At 37.4% G+C, this 17,607-nt stretch overlaps 1 protein-coding gene and 1 long non-coding RNA gene across 3 annotated transcripts in view; one reads left to right on the forward strand and one right to left on the reverse strand.

Moving 5' to 3' along the window:
- The window catches only part of LOC133617043 (uncharacterized), a 30,933-nt gene extending 28,025 nt beyond the window's left edge, over positions 1–2,908 (forward strand). The window contains exons 2-3 of the long non-coding RNA XR_009816932.1: positions 2,378–2,560; positions 2,690–2,908. This is a non-coding gene — a long non-coding RNA (uncharacterized lncRNA). The remainder of the gene's footprint in view (positions 1–2,377; positions 2,561–2,689) is intronic.
- The window catches only part of LOC133617042 (solute carrier family 4 member 11-like), a 113,301-nt gene that overhangs the window by 84,389 nt on the left and 11,305 nt on the right, over positions 1–17,607 (reverse strand). Inside the window, exon 1 of one of the 2 annotated variants that reach the window (XM_061976732.1) lies at positions 2,507–2,651. The exons of the other annotated variant lie outside the window; for it this stretch is intronic. Coding sequence (XP_061832716.1) covers positions 2,507–2,543 — 37 coding nt within the window. The 5' untranslated portion in view covers positions 2,544–2,651. Of the gene's footprint in view, positions 1–2,506; positions 2,652–17,607 lie in introns of those variants that run through there. 2 annotated transcript variants of the gene reach the window in all.

The raw sequence follows: 17,607 nt of genomic DNA on the forward strand, positions 1-17,607 counted from the left end.
TGTATTGTTTACTAATTTTCAGCATAAATATTCTTTAACTCTGGAAGTTTTTTTTCAGGTGAAGGCTGAGATATATATATATATTTTTTTTCTTTCTTGCAGTAATACATGTACTTGGTTGTGGCTGAATAAATATTAGTTTTGCGCACCTTTGTTTGCCATGTTGGCAAGACGTCTTCCTAATTATGTTTGTTAATATTTAATTACGTCATCGTCTGTACATTTCCTTGCTTATAATTACAGTGTGAAAATCCCAACAATTTGCAGCTTTAACATTCTCCCACAGTTCTATTGCACCTAAAAAACATACACTTTTTCATTGCAATTTCTGGGAAGAACTTCTGCAAGTTCTTGAGGTCCTGATATATTTCTGTCAATGTTCAAATATATTTAATTTCAGATTAAAATAAAGCATATTTTGGTAGATTTAAAACTCTGATTAGAAATTCATAAAATGTGTTGTCTAATTGGAAATTTTTATTTTTTGGTAGAATTACAGTACCTGCTAGCAATGTTAAGTTTTGTATGGTTCCTTAATTTTTCTTAGCCCTTTTGTTTGTTTTTGGGGGAAGTTTCCATGCACTAATTTACACTAAAATACTACACATTTCTCAAATAATTTTAAGATTTCTTATATTATGATTTTTTTTCTGAATTTAAATCACTTCCTTGTGGTCTACATAACATGTAATGGTGGTTCTTTGGTCAAAATGTTGCATAGATTATGTTTTACAGACCATCTTCAAACCGCTTTCCGGTGTGCCGTTTTCTGGGTGCTCTTATTTACGTGCCTCCACTTCGACAGTGTCTTCTCCCCGCCATCTTTGTTGCACCGGTAATTTTTAGCGCTTCCATAGCGAGTCTACTGACAGATATAAGTTAGAACTATAGGCTACTTTGTATTACAAACGACAACAGCGGAGGATGCATGTGCACGTACGAGCCAGTCTGCCCCACAACAAGAGGATAGAGAAAAAAGAAGGAACTCTCTGCTATGTACTGATAATCTGCTGACATCACACTTGGGTAAAACGTCACAATTGGGGCTAAATCCCAAATCGCCTATTTGGAGGAAGTATGAAGGTAGGCAAGATTGTTTAATAAATATCTCCACTAGGGCTGGACAATTAATCACATTTTTATTTAAATTTCAATTATGGCTTCTCGCGATTATGAAAATATAATTATCGGGAAAAAGCGATTAATGGGCCGCGCAAATTCCGGAGCTTGTGACAGTGAAACAGATGAGTGAATGAGTGAGAAAATAGCATATTTATTACAAGTTTGGGATGTCACCATGGTTACTACTTTTTATTTGGCACAGTGCCAGTATGCATAATTAATAATCACGGAACTCAACAAAAAAGTAAGTCATATGATTTCCGTGTTAACGTAACTGCGGACGGAGTCACATAATTAATTAGCCAATACAACGGAATCCGCTGACAATTGCAAAATAATATCAAGGAAATTGACATAAATGTAAGTGAAATGTTGTCATTGTGAAGAGAAGGAACATTTGTTTGGGAAAATAATGGGGGGTGACAGTTTTCCTATTATATAAACCTTAGTAATAGTAAAATATATAGACAGTTTGAAAACAAATTGTTCTGTTAAACCACAAATGGTAACATAAGCTAGCCAATGGTGTTCTTAGGTTTTGCTTTGAAAAACCTAACTGTGAGGAAGTTTGCAAACAGCCCCTTTAACCTGATGGTGTTTGGCATTTGAAAAATCTGATTATCACATCTAGATTAAGCGACTGGAGACCAGTTTTCTCTGACACGTATAGACGTACTGAGTGTTCAAATATAATACAGGGTGACTGACATCTGTGTACTTTGTTACTGCCATAGTCCCAAGAATTTACTGCCATAGTCCCAAGACCTAACTGCCATAGTCCCAAGAATTTACTGCCATAGTCCCAAGAATTTACTGCCGTAGTCCCAATAATTTACTGCCATAGTCCCAAGACCTAACTGCCATAGTCCCAAGACCTAACTGCCATAGTCCCAAGACCTAACTGCCATAGTCCCAAGACCTAACTGCCATAGTCACAAGAACTTACTGCCATAGTCCCAATAACTTACTGCCATAGTCCCAAGACCTAACTGCCATAGTCCCAAGAATTTACTGCCATAGTCCCAAGAATTTACTGCCATAGTCCCAATACCTAACTGCCATAGTCCCAAGAATTTACTGCCATAGTCCCAAGAATTTACTGCCATAGTCCCAAGACCTAACTGCCATAGTCCCAAGACCTAACTGCCATAGTCCCAAGAATTTACTGCCATAGTCCCAAGACCTTACTGCCATAGTCCCAAGACCTAACTGCCACATGTTTATGCTGATGAATGTTGTGATATGTGCTACCCAGGCCACACATACAGAAGAGAAGGGGTATTCACGTGACACCAGGTGGCTCAGGTTGCACCGTGGGAGACCTTCCCGTCCTACTCCACAGCCTGCCCCCAACCCAACAAAGACACACACCACTAGAACTTACCAGATGGTACGAAATGGAGGACCTTTCTGCTATCCATGTTGTCTAGGAGTTCAGGTAAGATGCTCCCAAGGTGTCAACCCATCATCCTCCAGTCTGCCCTGCTTTTCCCGAAATGTGCTTCCCCTCCCCCCTTCTCTCTCTCTTTCTCCCTCTCTCTCTCTCTTCTCACACACATCCTAGCAGCACGTGGGTTTTGAAAGAGGAAGTGGTTAGGTGACGCAATGGGGCGGAGAAGTTGAACTGACTCATGTCAAAACGTCACATCATTAGGAACTCCAGCACAGTGCCATCTGGTGGCGGTACTACAGTTAGGCCGTCTAAGTTGCACGGATTTGGCAATATGTTATTATTGTGGTTATACTTTGTCATAAACACGCCAAACTTTTTTTTTTTTTTTTTTTGTCCTGTCCAGCTTCTCAGGCTAATCATATTGTTGATGTTGATTCCCATATCGACTGTACACATTTACTTTACAAAAGAGAAGTGTGGGATACTTCTCTTGTTGCCTTATTTGTATTTGACTTTTTTCAATGTATTTATATTATTATTTGGTGCAGCCGGGCCGGCGCAGGAGGGGATAGAAAGAGAATAAAAGGAAGACAGAGGGGGAAATTGTGGGGACAAGAGGGGGATAAGACAGAGAGACAACAACAGCAAACACAACAATAACAACAACAATAGAACAACATCAGCAACTAGGATATGTACAAATATGATAGTAAAAGTGATAGCAAAGAAGCAGTTAGTGAAATAAATAATAATACAGAAATGACAATGAACATTATTACACTAGAAATGAAGCAATACAAATACCAATAGAAATAGCACTATTGATAATGAATAATAACAATTACCTCTATTAACAATACAATTGTTAAGATGCACAATATATATGTAATGATAACTTGAAATACAAAAGAAAGCCGATAAATGGAGGGGAAGAAAGAGAAGCCAACTAAATTAACCTTGTAGATTGTTATGGTAACAATAGGTTAAGCTTTGTCAGTGTGCCGTGTGTTACCCAGTTTCCTCTAGGGCGGGGGTCAGCAACCCGCGGCTCCCGAGCCGCATGTGGCTCTTTCCCGCTGCCCGAGTGGCTCCCTGGAGCATTTTTTAAAAAAGGATTGAAAATGGGGAAAAAATGGGGGGAACATATTTTTTTTGTTTTAGTATGGTTTTTGTTTGAGGACAAACATGACATAAACCTTCCCAATTGATAGAAAGCCCACTGTTTAATATGTTTAATATGAGTATTTGGTGAACGTCGTTTTATCCCACCAATTTCGGCGGTTCTTGAACTCACCATAGTGTGGACTGTGACGCAACAGTTTGTTTACATGTACAATCTTCCACTCCTTCTTTGTCTCATTTTGTCCACCAAACGTTTTATGCTGTGCGTGAATGCACACAGGTGCCCTTTGTTGATGTTATTGACTTGTTGGAGTGCTCACATGCTATTTAGGCTAGCCTCTTTGTATATAATTTAGTATTGCATGTCTCATGACATATTATCCGTATGTAATTTTGGCAGATAGTTGTTTGTGTGCCATGTTGTTCCAGACAACATCTATACCTTTGGCCATTCTAAGCCAGTAATTTCCAGGAGTTATCTCACATTCTAAGTAGCCTCTGATTTACTAATGGTTTCTAATGTTGTAAACATTTGTAGAATAAATATTACATTTCAACATTTCTGTGAATGAAGATTTGCTTCAGCCTGCGATACATAGTCATTTTGATAGTAGGCTAATATAGACACTTACATCACGTGTTGTCTTCATTATAAGACTTATATACGGCTTTTAATTTTTTGCGGCTCCAGACAGATTTGTTTTTTGTATTTTCGGTGTAATTTGTCTCTTTCAACGTTTTGGGTTGCCGACTCCTGCTCTAGGGCAACAACGTTAATATATATTTGATGAAACGTGATTATATGCATGAGTGTATGCATGTATATGTACTTGTATGTCTGTACAGTGAATGTATATGTACATGTATGTGTACATGTATGTTTGTATAGTGAATGCATATGTACAGTATGTGTATATGTATGTTTGTACAGTGAATGTATATGTACAGTATGTGTATATGTATGTTTGTACAGTGAATGTATATGTACAGTACGTGTATATGTATGTTTGTACAGTGAATGTATATGTACAGTATGTGTATATGTATGTGTGTACAGTGAATGTATATGTACAGTACGTGTATATGTATGTTTGTACAGTGAATGTATATGTACAGTATGTGTATATGTATGTTTGTACAGTGAATATATATGTACAGTATGTGTATATGTATGTTTGTACAGTGAATATATATGTACAGTATGTGTGTATGTTTTTTTGAACAGTGAATGTGCTTGTGGATGTACAAACTTTGTTATGTACAGTATGTGAGAGCGTAGGTACCTATGTGTGTATGTATGAATAACTTGGCCAAACATTTTCATACACACAGTACAATTAAAGGGTGCATTGAAAATATTTACTTTTGTGTCCGTAGAACGCATGAACACCAACACAATGTAGGTCAAGATATGCCAAGCAGTTAAATATGTTAACTACACACAAAATAAAGGCCAATACCATCCATTCATCCTTTTACATTTTTCCAATTATTTTTTTTTTAATCTAAAACTGTAATTTATACATTGATTAATTTACAAAACAATAAGACATTAAATAAATAAATGTACTAATTATCCAAATACTCAATATATATGTTGTAATTCACAACTAAAACAATTGACAAATAATTATTTGCTAACGCCATGTTTTTTGTTAATTGTCAATTAAAGACTAATAACTGTTGAAGCAATTTATTTATTTTTTTCATAGAAAACGACTTTTTCATTGTATATTTTTTATTTTCTTTACCCATGGTAACATTCTGAAGGAGGCCTTTAGACTGTCATGTTTTTAAATGGGTCCTATTGTGCAAAACAATTTTTTTTTTAAACTGATGGTATCTGTTATCGTCTATTTGTACTTAAAATGTTAAATCCAACCATGGAGGCCATGGCATGGCGGAGATATTTAAAAACAGTCTTGCCTTCTTCCGAACTGGCTCTAAACGAGTCATTTGGAATGTGAGACTTAAGTCACGTATTTTAACCTAGTTATGTCAGCGGATATCTCCATGTAAGGTAAAGGTTTAGTCTGAGAGCTTTGCGTGAGTCCGCCATTTGTATTCAATTCCAAAGTTGTATACGCCATAATATTTTTCTCTATCCTCTTGTTGTGGGGCAGACTGGCTCATACATGCACATGCATGCTAAAAAAAAATCCTCCACTGTTGGGGTACAGTAGCGTGGAGTTCAAACTTAATCTGTCAGTAGACCCGATATTGATGCGCTAAAAACTACACCATGGCTGACTAGAAGAGAAGATGCAGTCGTCAGCACGCAAATAAGAGCGCCCGCAAAACGACGCATTCTCAGAAGGCGGCTTTAAGATGGTCTGTAAAACGCTAAAAAACTAAGCAACATAATGGATTAGATTTTATGTAAAGCCTTCAGACTATAAGGCACACCTAAAATCATTTTTTTTCCCTCAAAACTCGACAGTGCGCCTTATAACCCGGTGCGCCTAATGTACGGAATAAATTTGGTTTTGCTTACCGACCTCGAAGCAATTTTATTTGGTACATGGTGTAATAAGTGTAACCAGTAGATGGCAGTCAAACATAAGAGATATGTGTAGACTGCAATATGTTGGGAATATGACTCAAGTAAACAACACCAACATTTTATATGTTCCATTGGAAATACAGTATATAACATTACCCACGGCGCTCAAAAATCTATCAAAATGTTTTGGTACGACTTTGGTAAGCTATGAAGCCGCACCACTTGATGGATTGTACTGTGCTTCAACATACGAGTATTATTATGGTGTGCGATAAGGTAAGACATATTATCTGGCGTTTTGTTTCGCAATATTATGCAAAAGCAACTTTTCTTACCTTCTGGTACCTGCTGATCTGTATTTGGGATCTGCATAAAACCTAAAAAATAGCGTGCGTCCGCATTTGTAGTCTGTGTTGACGCCATAGTCGATAAGCTTCTTCTTTTTCTCTATCTTCTTGTTATGGGACATTCATCCTCCGCTGTTGCCATTTCTAATATAAAGTAGTGTAAAGTTCTTACTTATATCTGTCAGTAAACTTGCCATGAAAGCGCTAAAACATACCGGTGTAGTGAGTTTACATTATTCACTCAAGGAACTTTAGTTATTAGAGAGTTCCGGTCGGACGTTTTTTTCACGGGACACATTTCCGGTGTTTCTGGATGAGGAGATGCTGCCCCGTTAATTGATTGAAGTAAAGTCTGAATGTCATTAAAACAGTTAGCTCCATCTTTTGACATTTCTTCCACTCCCGTCCTTGCACGCTACACCGCTACAACAAAGATGACGGGGAGAAGACGCTGCCAAAGGTGAGCCACGTAAATAAGACCGCCCACAGAACGACGCATTCGGAAGAGACTGTCAGAAAGCGGCTTGAAGATGATCTGTAAAACATCATCTACGCAACATTTTGACCAAAGAACTACCATTACATGTTATGTAGACCACAAGGAAGTCTTTTACATTTAGAAAAAAATAATAATAATATGACTCCTTTAATGCGCCCTATAATCTGTGGGCCTTATATATGAAAAAAGATCGAAAATAGACCATTCATCGGCAGTGCGTTTTATAATCCGGTGCGTCCTATGGTCCAGAAAATACGGTAAATTCATTGTCCTGTACATTTTTTAACATGTTCCAAATTAATAAATTGATTAGTTAATGGGCAAACATCAATCAGTCGTCAATTCAAAAGATAAAACAAACAATGATACAGTAAAGCTTTTTCTCATTTTCCATCAGAGGCAACTATAGAGAGTGCCACCCTGGATAATTATTACATTTCTCTGCTTCATTCAGGCCTCTGAAATGTTGAATATTAACACAACAGTAGTGCTTGGCGGTACTTAAAAGGTTTTGGCTTTTTCTCTGCACAGCCAGGAGGTGGCATTTAAGCTCAAAAATACAGTGCTTTATGACGTACTTTGAAAAAATCAGCATAACATCTTTGCAAGAAAAGAAACAAAGGAATACAAAAGAACATTTTATGTCGATTGCAATGCTTTGCCATGTGTCATATTTATAGTGTCTATTTCTTTCATATAGTGTCTATTTCATATCTGTAGAGCTAACTACCGCCCAACCATGGCTACTCACTTAACAGCATCCAAAATCTTCCCCCATATACTTTCCTAATAAACCCACTTGACCAGGAAAGTAGATTTTATTGTGATTGCCAAAGGAAGGCAATATATATGTGGCAGTAGGTGTGTAATTGGCATAATTGGACACGACAATTGATTCTTACAATCTCTGTAGAAGTGACAAAAAGTGAGCAAAAACATTGAAAGCCAAACAAATATGCACTTTCTTCTGTTTGCTGTCTGTATTATTGTGGTGTCGCAAGCAAGACATGTGAGTGCATTCAACGACATCATGAAGAGGGCCGCAGTTTCAAGAGCCCAGGGGCCGGATGTCGAAATTTGGATGTTTTGTCAGAAATGTTATATTTCTTTGAGACTGTGTTCACTTAATTGCAAAGTAAACACATCTCCTTTCACACTGAATTGTCAATGAATCAATAATTCTGCCCTCGCTTGCGTTTCCAGCGTGTTTCATGCTATTAGGGCTGGGCAATATGGACGAAAAAGTATATCTATATAAATGTTTTACTTAAACGCGATATTCGATATATATCTCGATATATTTTCCGGTGAAAGTATACATATAAAGATATTCCTTTTTGAGCGATATTCACTGAAATTGAAGTGAATGACAACTGTACTGTAAACACCTTTATCAACGCAGTTAGTCAAGATGGGTGTTAACAGCGCAGAAAATAAACTGTTTAAGTAGCACAGAATTACATAACATAAATAAAATAGAAAAAATATAATTTATACCTAATATAAATAACATAGCTGTGCAAATATTACAAAATGTATCAAACTCAGATGAAAAATAAATTTGCAGGCAGGCACTTTTTAATTCCCAGTCGACGATGTAATGGACTGTCACACGCATACGGTTCTGGTCAGTGCCAAGTAAGTGACTTGACTTAACTGTGCGGCTATGATCTTCCTGTACTTTTTGGCAGCATTTCTCGTGCGAAATGTGCCCGGCTTGGCGACTCGAGAACAGTTTTGATTTGCGCTTACATGGTAATCAACTCAAATAAATGTTTTATCCAGACGCATACATTTGTCCAAATGTGGCCAAGTAGACGCATTGTGGGTTTCCTGGATGTCGTCTACATCATAAAAAGAAAATCTAAAGAAGAGAATCCCTCTACTATCTTCCACTAGTTTTTTTTAATATATAAATCGCCCGCTGGAATATTCCCTCTTCTCTTCTACGACTCTCTCGTCGTCATTTGGGATGTCTGTTGTGATTTCGCTTCCTGGTTCCATGACCCGCCCTATCATGCCTCTGATTGGCCTGTCCCTAATGTTTTGCCTTAATCTCAACTAAGGCTGGGCGATATGGCCTTTTTTTAATATCTCGATATTTTCAGGCCATATCGCGATGCACGATATATATCTCGATAGTTTGCCTTAGCCTTGAATGAACACTTGATACATATAATCACAGCAGTATGATGATTCTATGTGTCTACATTAAAACATTCTTCTTCATACTGCATTAATATACCGTATTTTTCGGACTATAAGTCGCAGTTTTTTTCATAGTTTGGCTGGGGGTGCGACTTGTACTCAGGAGCGACTTATGTGTGAAATGATTAACACATTAGCGTAAAATATCAAATAATATTATTTATCTCATTCACGTAAGAGACTAGACGTATAAGATTTCATGGGATTTAGCGATTAGGAGTGACAGATTGTTTGGTAAACGTATAGCATGTTCTATATGTTATAGTTATTTGAATGACTCTTACCATAATATGTTACGTTAACATACCAGGCACGTTCTCAGTTGGTTATTTATGCCTCATATAACGTACACTTATTCATCCTGTTGTTCACTATTCTTTATTTATTTTAAATTGCCTTTCAAATGTCTATTCTTGGTGTTGGGTTGTATCAAATAAATTTCCCCCAAAAGTGCGACTTATATGTTTTTTTCCTTCTTTATTGTGCATTTTCGGCCGGTGCGACTTATACTCCGAAAAATACGGTAACTTAATTCAACGATGCCAGAGAAAGACATATTTTATGCCATTCCTTCTTTGTCTTATTTTGTCCACCAATCTTTTTATTCTGTTTGAATGCACAAAGGTGAACTTTGTTGATGTTATTGACTTGTGTGGAGTGCTTATCAAGCATATTTGGTCAGTGCATGACTGCAAGCTAATCCATGCTAACATGCTATTTAGGCTAGCTGTATGTACATATTGCATCATTATGTCTCGTTTGTAGGTATATTTCAGCTCATTTAATTTCCTTTACTTATGTCCTCTGTGTATTTAATCTACATTTGCATGTTTCATGACATATGTAATCTTGGCTGCATTTCTGATAGTTGATTGTGTGCCATGTTGTTCCAGACCACAGCAAACGTAACCCAGCTTGCATATGCATATTAATCCATTAGAAGACAGCCTGCCGTTTCTTTTAACTTGGACACACACATCTATACCTTGGGCCATTCTAAGCCAGTCATTTTCAGGAGTTATATCACCCTCCTGAAAAGCCTGCATTTTACTAATGTTTTAGAATGTTGTAAAAATGTGTAGAATAAATATTACATTTCAACATTTCTGTCAACGAAGATTTGCATCAGCCTGCGACACATAGTCATTTTGATAGTAGGCTAATATAGCTAATATAGACACTTATATCATGTGTTGACGTCATTATATCACTTATAGAAGGCTTTACATTTTTGGCAGATTTTTTTATTGTATTTTTGGTCCAATATTCACGACTATGCCCTCAAAAGCCTCACCATGAAAAAGAGCCACTGGGTCAGTAGTCCAGATATTTGGACTTTCATCAGCAGCACTGGTCAAACAGTCACCACCAACAATAAGCAATGAAACGCCACATTAATAAACTAATCTTCTGTGCTCTGCTTCGCAAGGGCAAGCTTTGTAAACTTTATCCGACAGTGACACATTAATCCAACACAAGAAGTGCCTTAGGGCAGTGGTTCTCAAACCTTTAACCAAGTACCACCTCACACAACACTTGGCTCTCCAAGTACCACCACCATGACCCACAGTAAAATACAGTAGCATAGTAGGCCTAAGTCAGGGGGTTGGCAACGCGCAGCTTTAGCGCCGCCCTAGGGGCTCCTTGGAGCTTTTTCAAAAATGTATGAAAATGAAAAAAGATGTGGAAAAAATATATATATATATATATTTTTTAATATGTTTTTTGTAGGAGTGCAAAGATGACACAAACCTTCCTTATTGTTAGAAACCCCACAGTTTACATTAAACATGCTTCACTGATGAGAGTATTTGGCGCGCGCCATTTTGTCCTAGTTTCGGAAGTCCTTGAACGCACCGTAGTTTGTTTACATGTACAACTTTCATTGATGCTGCCACAGAAATATGTGTTTTATGCCACTCCTTCTTTGTCTCATTTTGTCCACCAAATGTTTCATGCTGTGCTTGAATCCACAAAGGTGAGCTTTGTTGATGTTATTGACTTGTGTGGAGTGCTGATCAGACATATTTGGTCAGCGCATGACTATTTATGCTAGCTGTATGTACATAATGCATCATTGTGCCTCGTATTTTAGGTATATTTGTGCTCATTTTATTTGTAGTTTCCGTTTCCTTCAAATTGAACACACACTTCTCTACCTTTTGGCCATTCTAAGCCAGTAATTTCCAGGAGTTATCACACCCTCCGAAAAGCCTCCGTTTTACTAATGTTTTCCAATGTTGTAAAAATGTGTAATCCAATCAACCCAATCCACTTTATTTATATAGCACATTTAAACAACAACAATGTTTCCAAAGTGCTGCACAACAATAATAAAAACATTATTAAAAATAATATTAAAAACAATATTCAAATATTATCCTTAGCTCCACCAATGACTGAATAAAAACAAAAAATAAATATATATAAAACCAATATAAAAACCATATAAAAATAAATATGATTAAAACCGATTTTAAAGGGTAAAACCAATTAAAACTGGAAAAATAAATCAAAATGTATAAAAAAACACAGAGGACAGAGGACCACACAACTCACGTAGTGTTAAAAGCCAAAGAATAAAAGACGAGACTTAAAACACTCCACTGTGGGAGCAGTTTGAACATGGAGGGGCAGAGTGTTCCAGAGCTTAGGGCCGACCACAGAGAAGGCCCTGTCTCCCCTGGATTTAAGTCTGGTCTTGGGCACCACGAGCTGGAGCTGGCTCTCGGACCTCCGAGCGTGCGCAGGAGTGTAAATTTGGATGAGGTCCGAGATATACTGAGGTGCCAGTCCATGTAAAGGTTTAAAAACAAACAGCAAGGTTTTAAAATCAATTCTAAAATGAACAGGGAGCCAGTGCAAACTCTGAAGAATTGGGGTTGTATGCTTATATGTAGAATAAATATTACATTTCTGTCAACGAAGATTTGCATCAGCCTGCGACACATAGTCATTTTGATAGAAGGCTAATGAATATAGCTAATATAGACACTTATATGATGTGTTGCCTTCATTTTAACACTTATATAAGGCTTTACATTTTTGGCGGCTCCAGACATATTTTTTATTTTTTATTTTTGGTCCAATATGGCTCTTTCAACATTTTGGATTGCCGACCCCTGGCCTAAGTATTCATTAAAACAGGGAAAAGTTTTTTTTTAACAAGTATACCAAACACTTTTGGCCACTGTAACATTACACACAGTTTGAACAGTTACACTGTATTTGAAAAAAGGAAAATAAAACACTGTACTTTAATCAAGTGATTCTTTGGTGTATGTACGGAAAGGATGTTTCAAAATGTTTGCAGTACTGCAGCATTTTTTTTTTTTACTTTTTTTGTTTCCTATTCTCTTACATCTGCAGAGAGACTAATGAGTAATGGTAGTAATACTAGTTGTCTAAATCACCATTTGTTCACACAAGTGCGACTGAAAGTTGGTATTCTGCCATGAATGTACAACAGAGTGCACTCTCTCTTTGTTTTTGTGTCGTCAAACATTAAATCTGTGCACATGTGCAGGCACTGCTGCACTGAGGATGCAGGCGGAATAAACCGGAGTTATTCACTTACTACTTCTTTTAAATAACTTTGTGAATCCAAGAGTTTTCCAATTTTTTTTTTTTTACATTAAAATTACGGCCTGGCTGATTAAACGATATCAAAATCCATCACGGTAGACACGTAATCGATATCAATAAAATGTGTTCCATAATTATATAATTTTGTTAGGAAGAAACCGGAAGTTACGAAGCAAGGTGAACAAAGGCACTCGCACTCTTATAACCAAGCAAAACAGAAGGGAAATGGGAGGGACAAGCTAACAGGCAATCGTGTAACAGTTTCAAGTTTGGTTGCGCCATACTTGCCAACCCTCCCGGATTTTCTGGGAGACTCCCGAAATTCAGCGCCTCTCCCGAAAACCTCCCTGGACATATTTTCTCCTGAAAATCTACCGAAATTCAGGCGGACCTGAGTGACGTGTCGACAGCCTGTTTTCATGTCCGCTTTCCCACAATATAAACAGCGTGCCTGCCCAATGACGTTATAACTGTAGAATGATCGAGGACAAGTTCTCGGTTTCTTATGTGTGTTTATTGTTAGGCAGTTTCATTAACGTCCTCCCAGCGCGGAAACAACACACAACAACAGCAGTCACGTTTTCGTCTACCGTAAAGCAGTGTGTCTGCCGTAAACAGCAATGTTGTGACACTCTTAAACAGGACAATACTGCCATCTACTGTACATGCATATGTGACAATAACATCTAGGGCTTTTAGAGAGTGCAGTGCACAACTGCGCACACAACAAGGAACAACAAGGAGACGAAGCAGAATGCATCATCAGAGAGGGTGTTCAGCATGGTTAGAAAAATAGTGACAGAGAATAGAACATGGATGGACAATTCAACCCTTAACTCAACAATGAGTTGAGTTAAGGGTTACACACACATAACATGGAGTGTTATATGTGTGTATATGTGTAAATAAATGAACACTGAAATTAAAGTATTTGTCTTATTTATATATATATATATATATATATATATATATATATATATATATATATATATATAAATAAATATATATATATATATATATATATATATATATATATATACCGTATTTTCCGCACTATTAGCCGCACCTAAAAACCACAAATTTACTCAAAAGCTGACAGTGCAGCTTTTAACCCGGTGCGCTTTATATATGGATTAATATTACGATTCATTTTCATAAAGTTTCGATCTCGCAACTACGGTAAACAGCCGCCATCTTTTTTCCCGGTAGAACAGGAAGCGCTTCTTCTTCTACGCAAGCAACCGCCAAGGTAAGCACCCGCCCCCATAGAACAGGAAGCGCTTCTTCTTCTACTGTAAGCAACCACCCGCCCCGGAAGAAGAAGCGCGCGGTGCATGCTGGGATATGTGACGTTTCATTTCCATTTGTGTGTTTATGTAAAGACCCCAAAATGGCTCCTATTAAGTGTGTTGTCTGTCTAATTATAAATAATGCAGACGAGGCGTGTTAACTGAGTTCTCAACGTTTACTCACAGCGTGCTCATAACTACATTCTAACTGCCAGCATACAACAACGCTTCTCAGGGCTACCGCGCATGCTCGTCACTATCGTTGCATGCTGGGTAGTGTAGTTGTTATATTTGCTAGCTTATAACATCACATTAAGAGACACGCTTACGCGCTTAATTCAATACTCGCCGTCATTCCGGGTGGATTGACAAAAGACCTCCAGCCGCTAGATATTGGTGTCAACAGGGCATTCGAAGCTAGACTGCTAACTGCGTGGGAACAATGGATGACCGAAGGCGAACACACCTTCACTAAGACAGGGAGACAGCGCCGGACGACATACGCCCAACTTTTCAATTCGGACACCGAAGGAGAAAAATTCGAGGGATTTATGAATGAAGAATAACTTCAGAAAGTGAGCGTTATGTTTATTTTGTGTGTTGTGACATTAACGTTCGAGCAACATTATGTTGCTATTGCTCTGCACTATTTTGAATTTTACTATGTTTGTGATTGCACATTTGCGTACATTTTGGGAGTGAACAGAGTTGTTAGAACGCTGGTTCTTAATATATTATTAAAGTTTGACTGACCTATCTGACTGTTTTTTTGACATTCCTTTAGCGCAGTTAGATGCGGCTTACAACACCGGGCGGCTTATAGGTGGACAAAGTTTTGAAATATGCCGTTCATTGAAGGCGCGGCTTTTAACCCAGGGCGCCTTATGGTGCGGAAAATACGGTATGTATATATATATATATATAGCTAGAATTCACTGAAAGTGAAGTATTTCTTATATATATATATATATATATATATGAAATACTTGACTTGGTGAATTCTAGCTGTAAATATACTCCCCCCCCTCTTAACCAACTCCCCCCCCACCTCCCGAAATCGGAGGTCTCAAGGTTGGCAAGTATGGGTTGTGCCATCTTGTTATTGATCATGAGAGAGAGAGAAGATAAACTAAAAATGAGTGCAGCAGACAGCACAGAAATAGTCAACAAAACAAGAAAAGGTCACCTCGACAGTATGGCCGTTTTGGGGATTTTTTTCAAATAGACGTGCTAATCTCTTTTCTTTTCAACGCCCGTCCGTTCCCTATACAGGTAAACGGAAACAACAGGTAGGAACTAAAGTGCAGTACTGTATAAATACCAAATCAAAGTATGACGGCAATGAGTCGGATTGACTTGAAATTTCTCGCACCGCTCAATGCACTACAGAACACCCTCTGTAACTTTAGCGTGTCTCGCCGGGTTTCCACAAAATTTGGTACACACATTTAGACGATGACAAGCAAATGTGAGCAAGATGGTGAAAAAACATTTAGGCTGAAACCAAGAGACACTGGCACGACTTAGCAAGTAATTATCCGTAAGTCATCGATCGTTTGTCTAATGATTATAAAATGTTGGGGTTATTTGTAGTGCAGCTTCCAAAGCATTGGAAGCATGACCCACAGGTGGCGTCACAAATCTAATTTACAGTCATGTAAAACACTAAATTGTAGTTTAGTCGTGATTTGTAGGTTAGATTTTCTGTAAAAATACACAGGGCCCCTTATGGCATTTATCAGTAAGTGCAAAACTCCCTCCGCCCCCCAGGAAGAAGGAAACATTTTGTGCACTCCACCCCCCCATCTCTCCACTGGGACTATAAATAGTGTAATTTGTCTATAAAATTGTTATAAAAACACCTCTACGTAACATAGTGTTGTCCCGATACCAATATTTTGGTACCGGTACCAAAATGTATTATGATACTTTTCGGTACTTTTCGATACTTTTCTAAATAAAGGGGACCACAGAAAATTGCACTATTGGCTTTATTTTAACCAAAAATCTTAGGGTACATCAAACATGTTTCTTATTGCAATTTTGCCCTTAAATAAAATAGTGAACATACAAGACAACTTGTCTTTTAGTAGTAAGTAAGCAAACAAAGGCTCCTAATTTAGCTGCTGACATATGCAGTAACATAGTGTGTCATTTTGTCAAAATTATTAAGGACTAGTGGTAGAAAATGAATTATTAATTGACTTGTTCATTTACTGTTAATATCTGCTTACTTTCTCTTTTAACATGTTCTATCGACACTTCTGTTAAAATGTAATAATTACTTATTTTTCTGTTGTTTGGATACTTTACATCAGTTTAGATACCACAAATTTGGGTATCAATCCGATACCAAGTAGTTACAGGATCATACATTGGTCATATTCAAAGTCCTCATGTGTCCAGGGACATATTTCCTGACTTTATAAACATAATATACATTTTTAAAAAACGAAAAAAGATTTTGTGATGCTAAAAAATATCGATGTAATCATAGTAGTATCGACTACATACGCTCCTGTATTTGGTATCATTACAGTGGATGTCAGGTGTAGATCCACCCATGGTGTTTGTTTACATTGTGACGCCGGTGAGTTATGGTGTGTAGTGAACAGTGTTGGGTTAGTTACTGAAAACCAGTAACTAGTTACAGTTACTAGTTACTTTATTTCAAAAGTAACTCAGTTACTAACTCAGTTACTTAAACCAAAAAGTAATGCGTTACTGTGAAAAGTAACTAGTTACTTATATATATTTTTTTAAATTTTTTTAAGGCCCCATAATGCCCTTTTAGCCTTCATTTTAGTACTGTTATTGCACTGGAGAATAATACAATCTGTTGTTCAACTTGACATGCATTTGCATCACTGAACTCTGCTAAGCAATGTGCTCTACATACAACATACAAAGACAAAGATATGTTAAAAAGGGCCAATTTGTTTCAGACCAGAACAAATTGACAAAACTATTTTAAATAGCTGCAACTTAACATACATAAGTAACAAACAGCATAATAACAACATAGCTGTAAAACAAGAAAGGCACACACTACATACATAAAGCCTAACCAGGCGTTTTCTCAAGGAATTCTGAAATAAAATCATGTCTGAAGCCCAGAACACTCTACGCATTTCCCCACTTAGTTTAGAGAAAAGGAAATATTAGCCTGGCCCACTAGTATCCCTCTCTAGGTTTGTGAACTTTATAGTCTAAACATTTAGAGTGATGTGATAATCAAACACTCTAAAAGTTTAAAATGAAAGAGTATATAAGAGAATTGACAAGAGTGTGTGTACCTTCACGTGTGCAGTGCCTCGTTAAAATCCAGCCGCTGTTGGAGGTGGAGGTGAGTGTGTCTCTTTACTAGCTTCGTCGAAGCATGTTGTTTTTGTCGCTGTTTCAGCATATTTGAAACTTACATTCAGCTAAAATGTTATTTTCTTTGTGGTCGATAAAAGAAACGTACTGAAAATATCTCCATTTTAAGAAACTCGGCTTCGGGGTTCGCCATGACGTCTTGATAGTAGACACAGACACGC

The sequence above is a fragment of the Nerophis lumbriciformis genome, linkage group LG16, assembly GCF_033978685.3.
Source record: "Nerophis lumbriciformis linkage group LG16, RoL_Nlum_v2.1, whole genome shotgun sequence".
Taxonomy (NCBI): Eukaryota; Metazoa; Chordata; class Actinopteri; order Syngnathiformes; family Syngnathidae; genus Nerophis; species Nerophis lumbriciformis.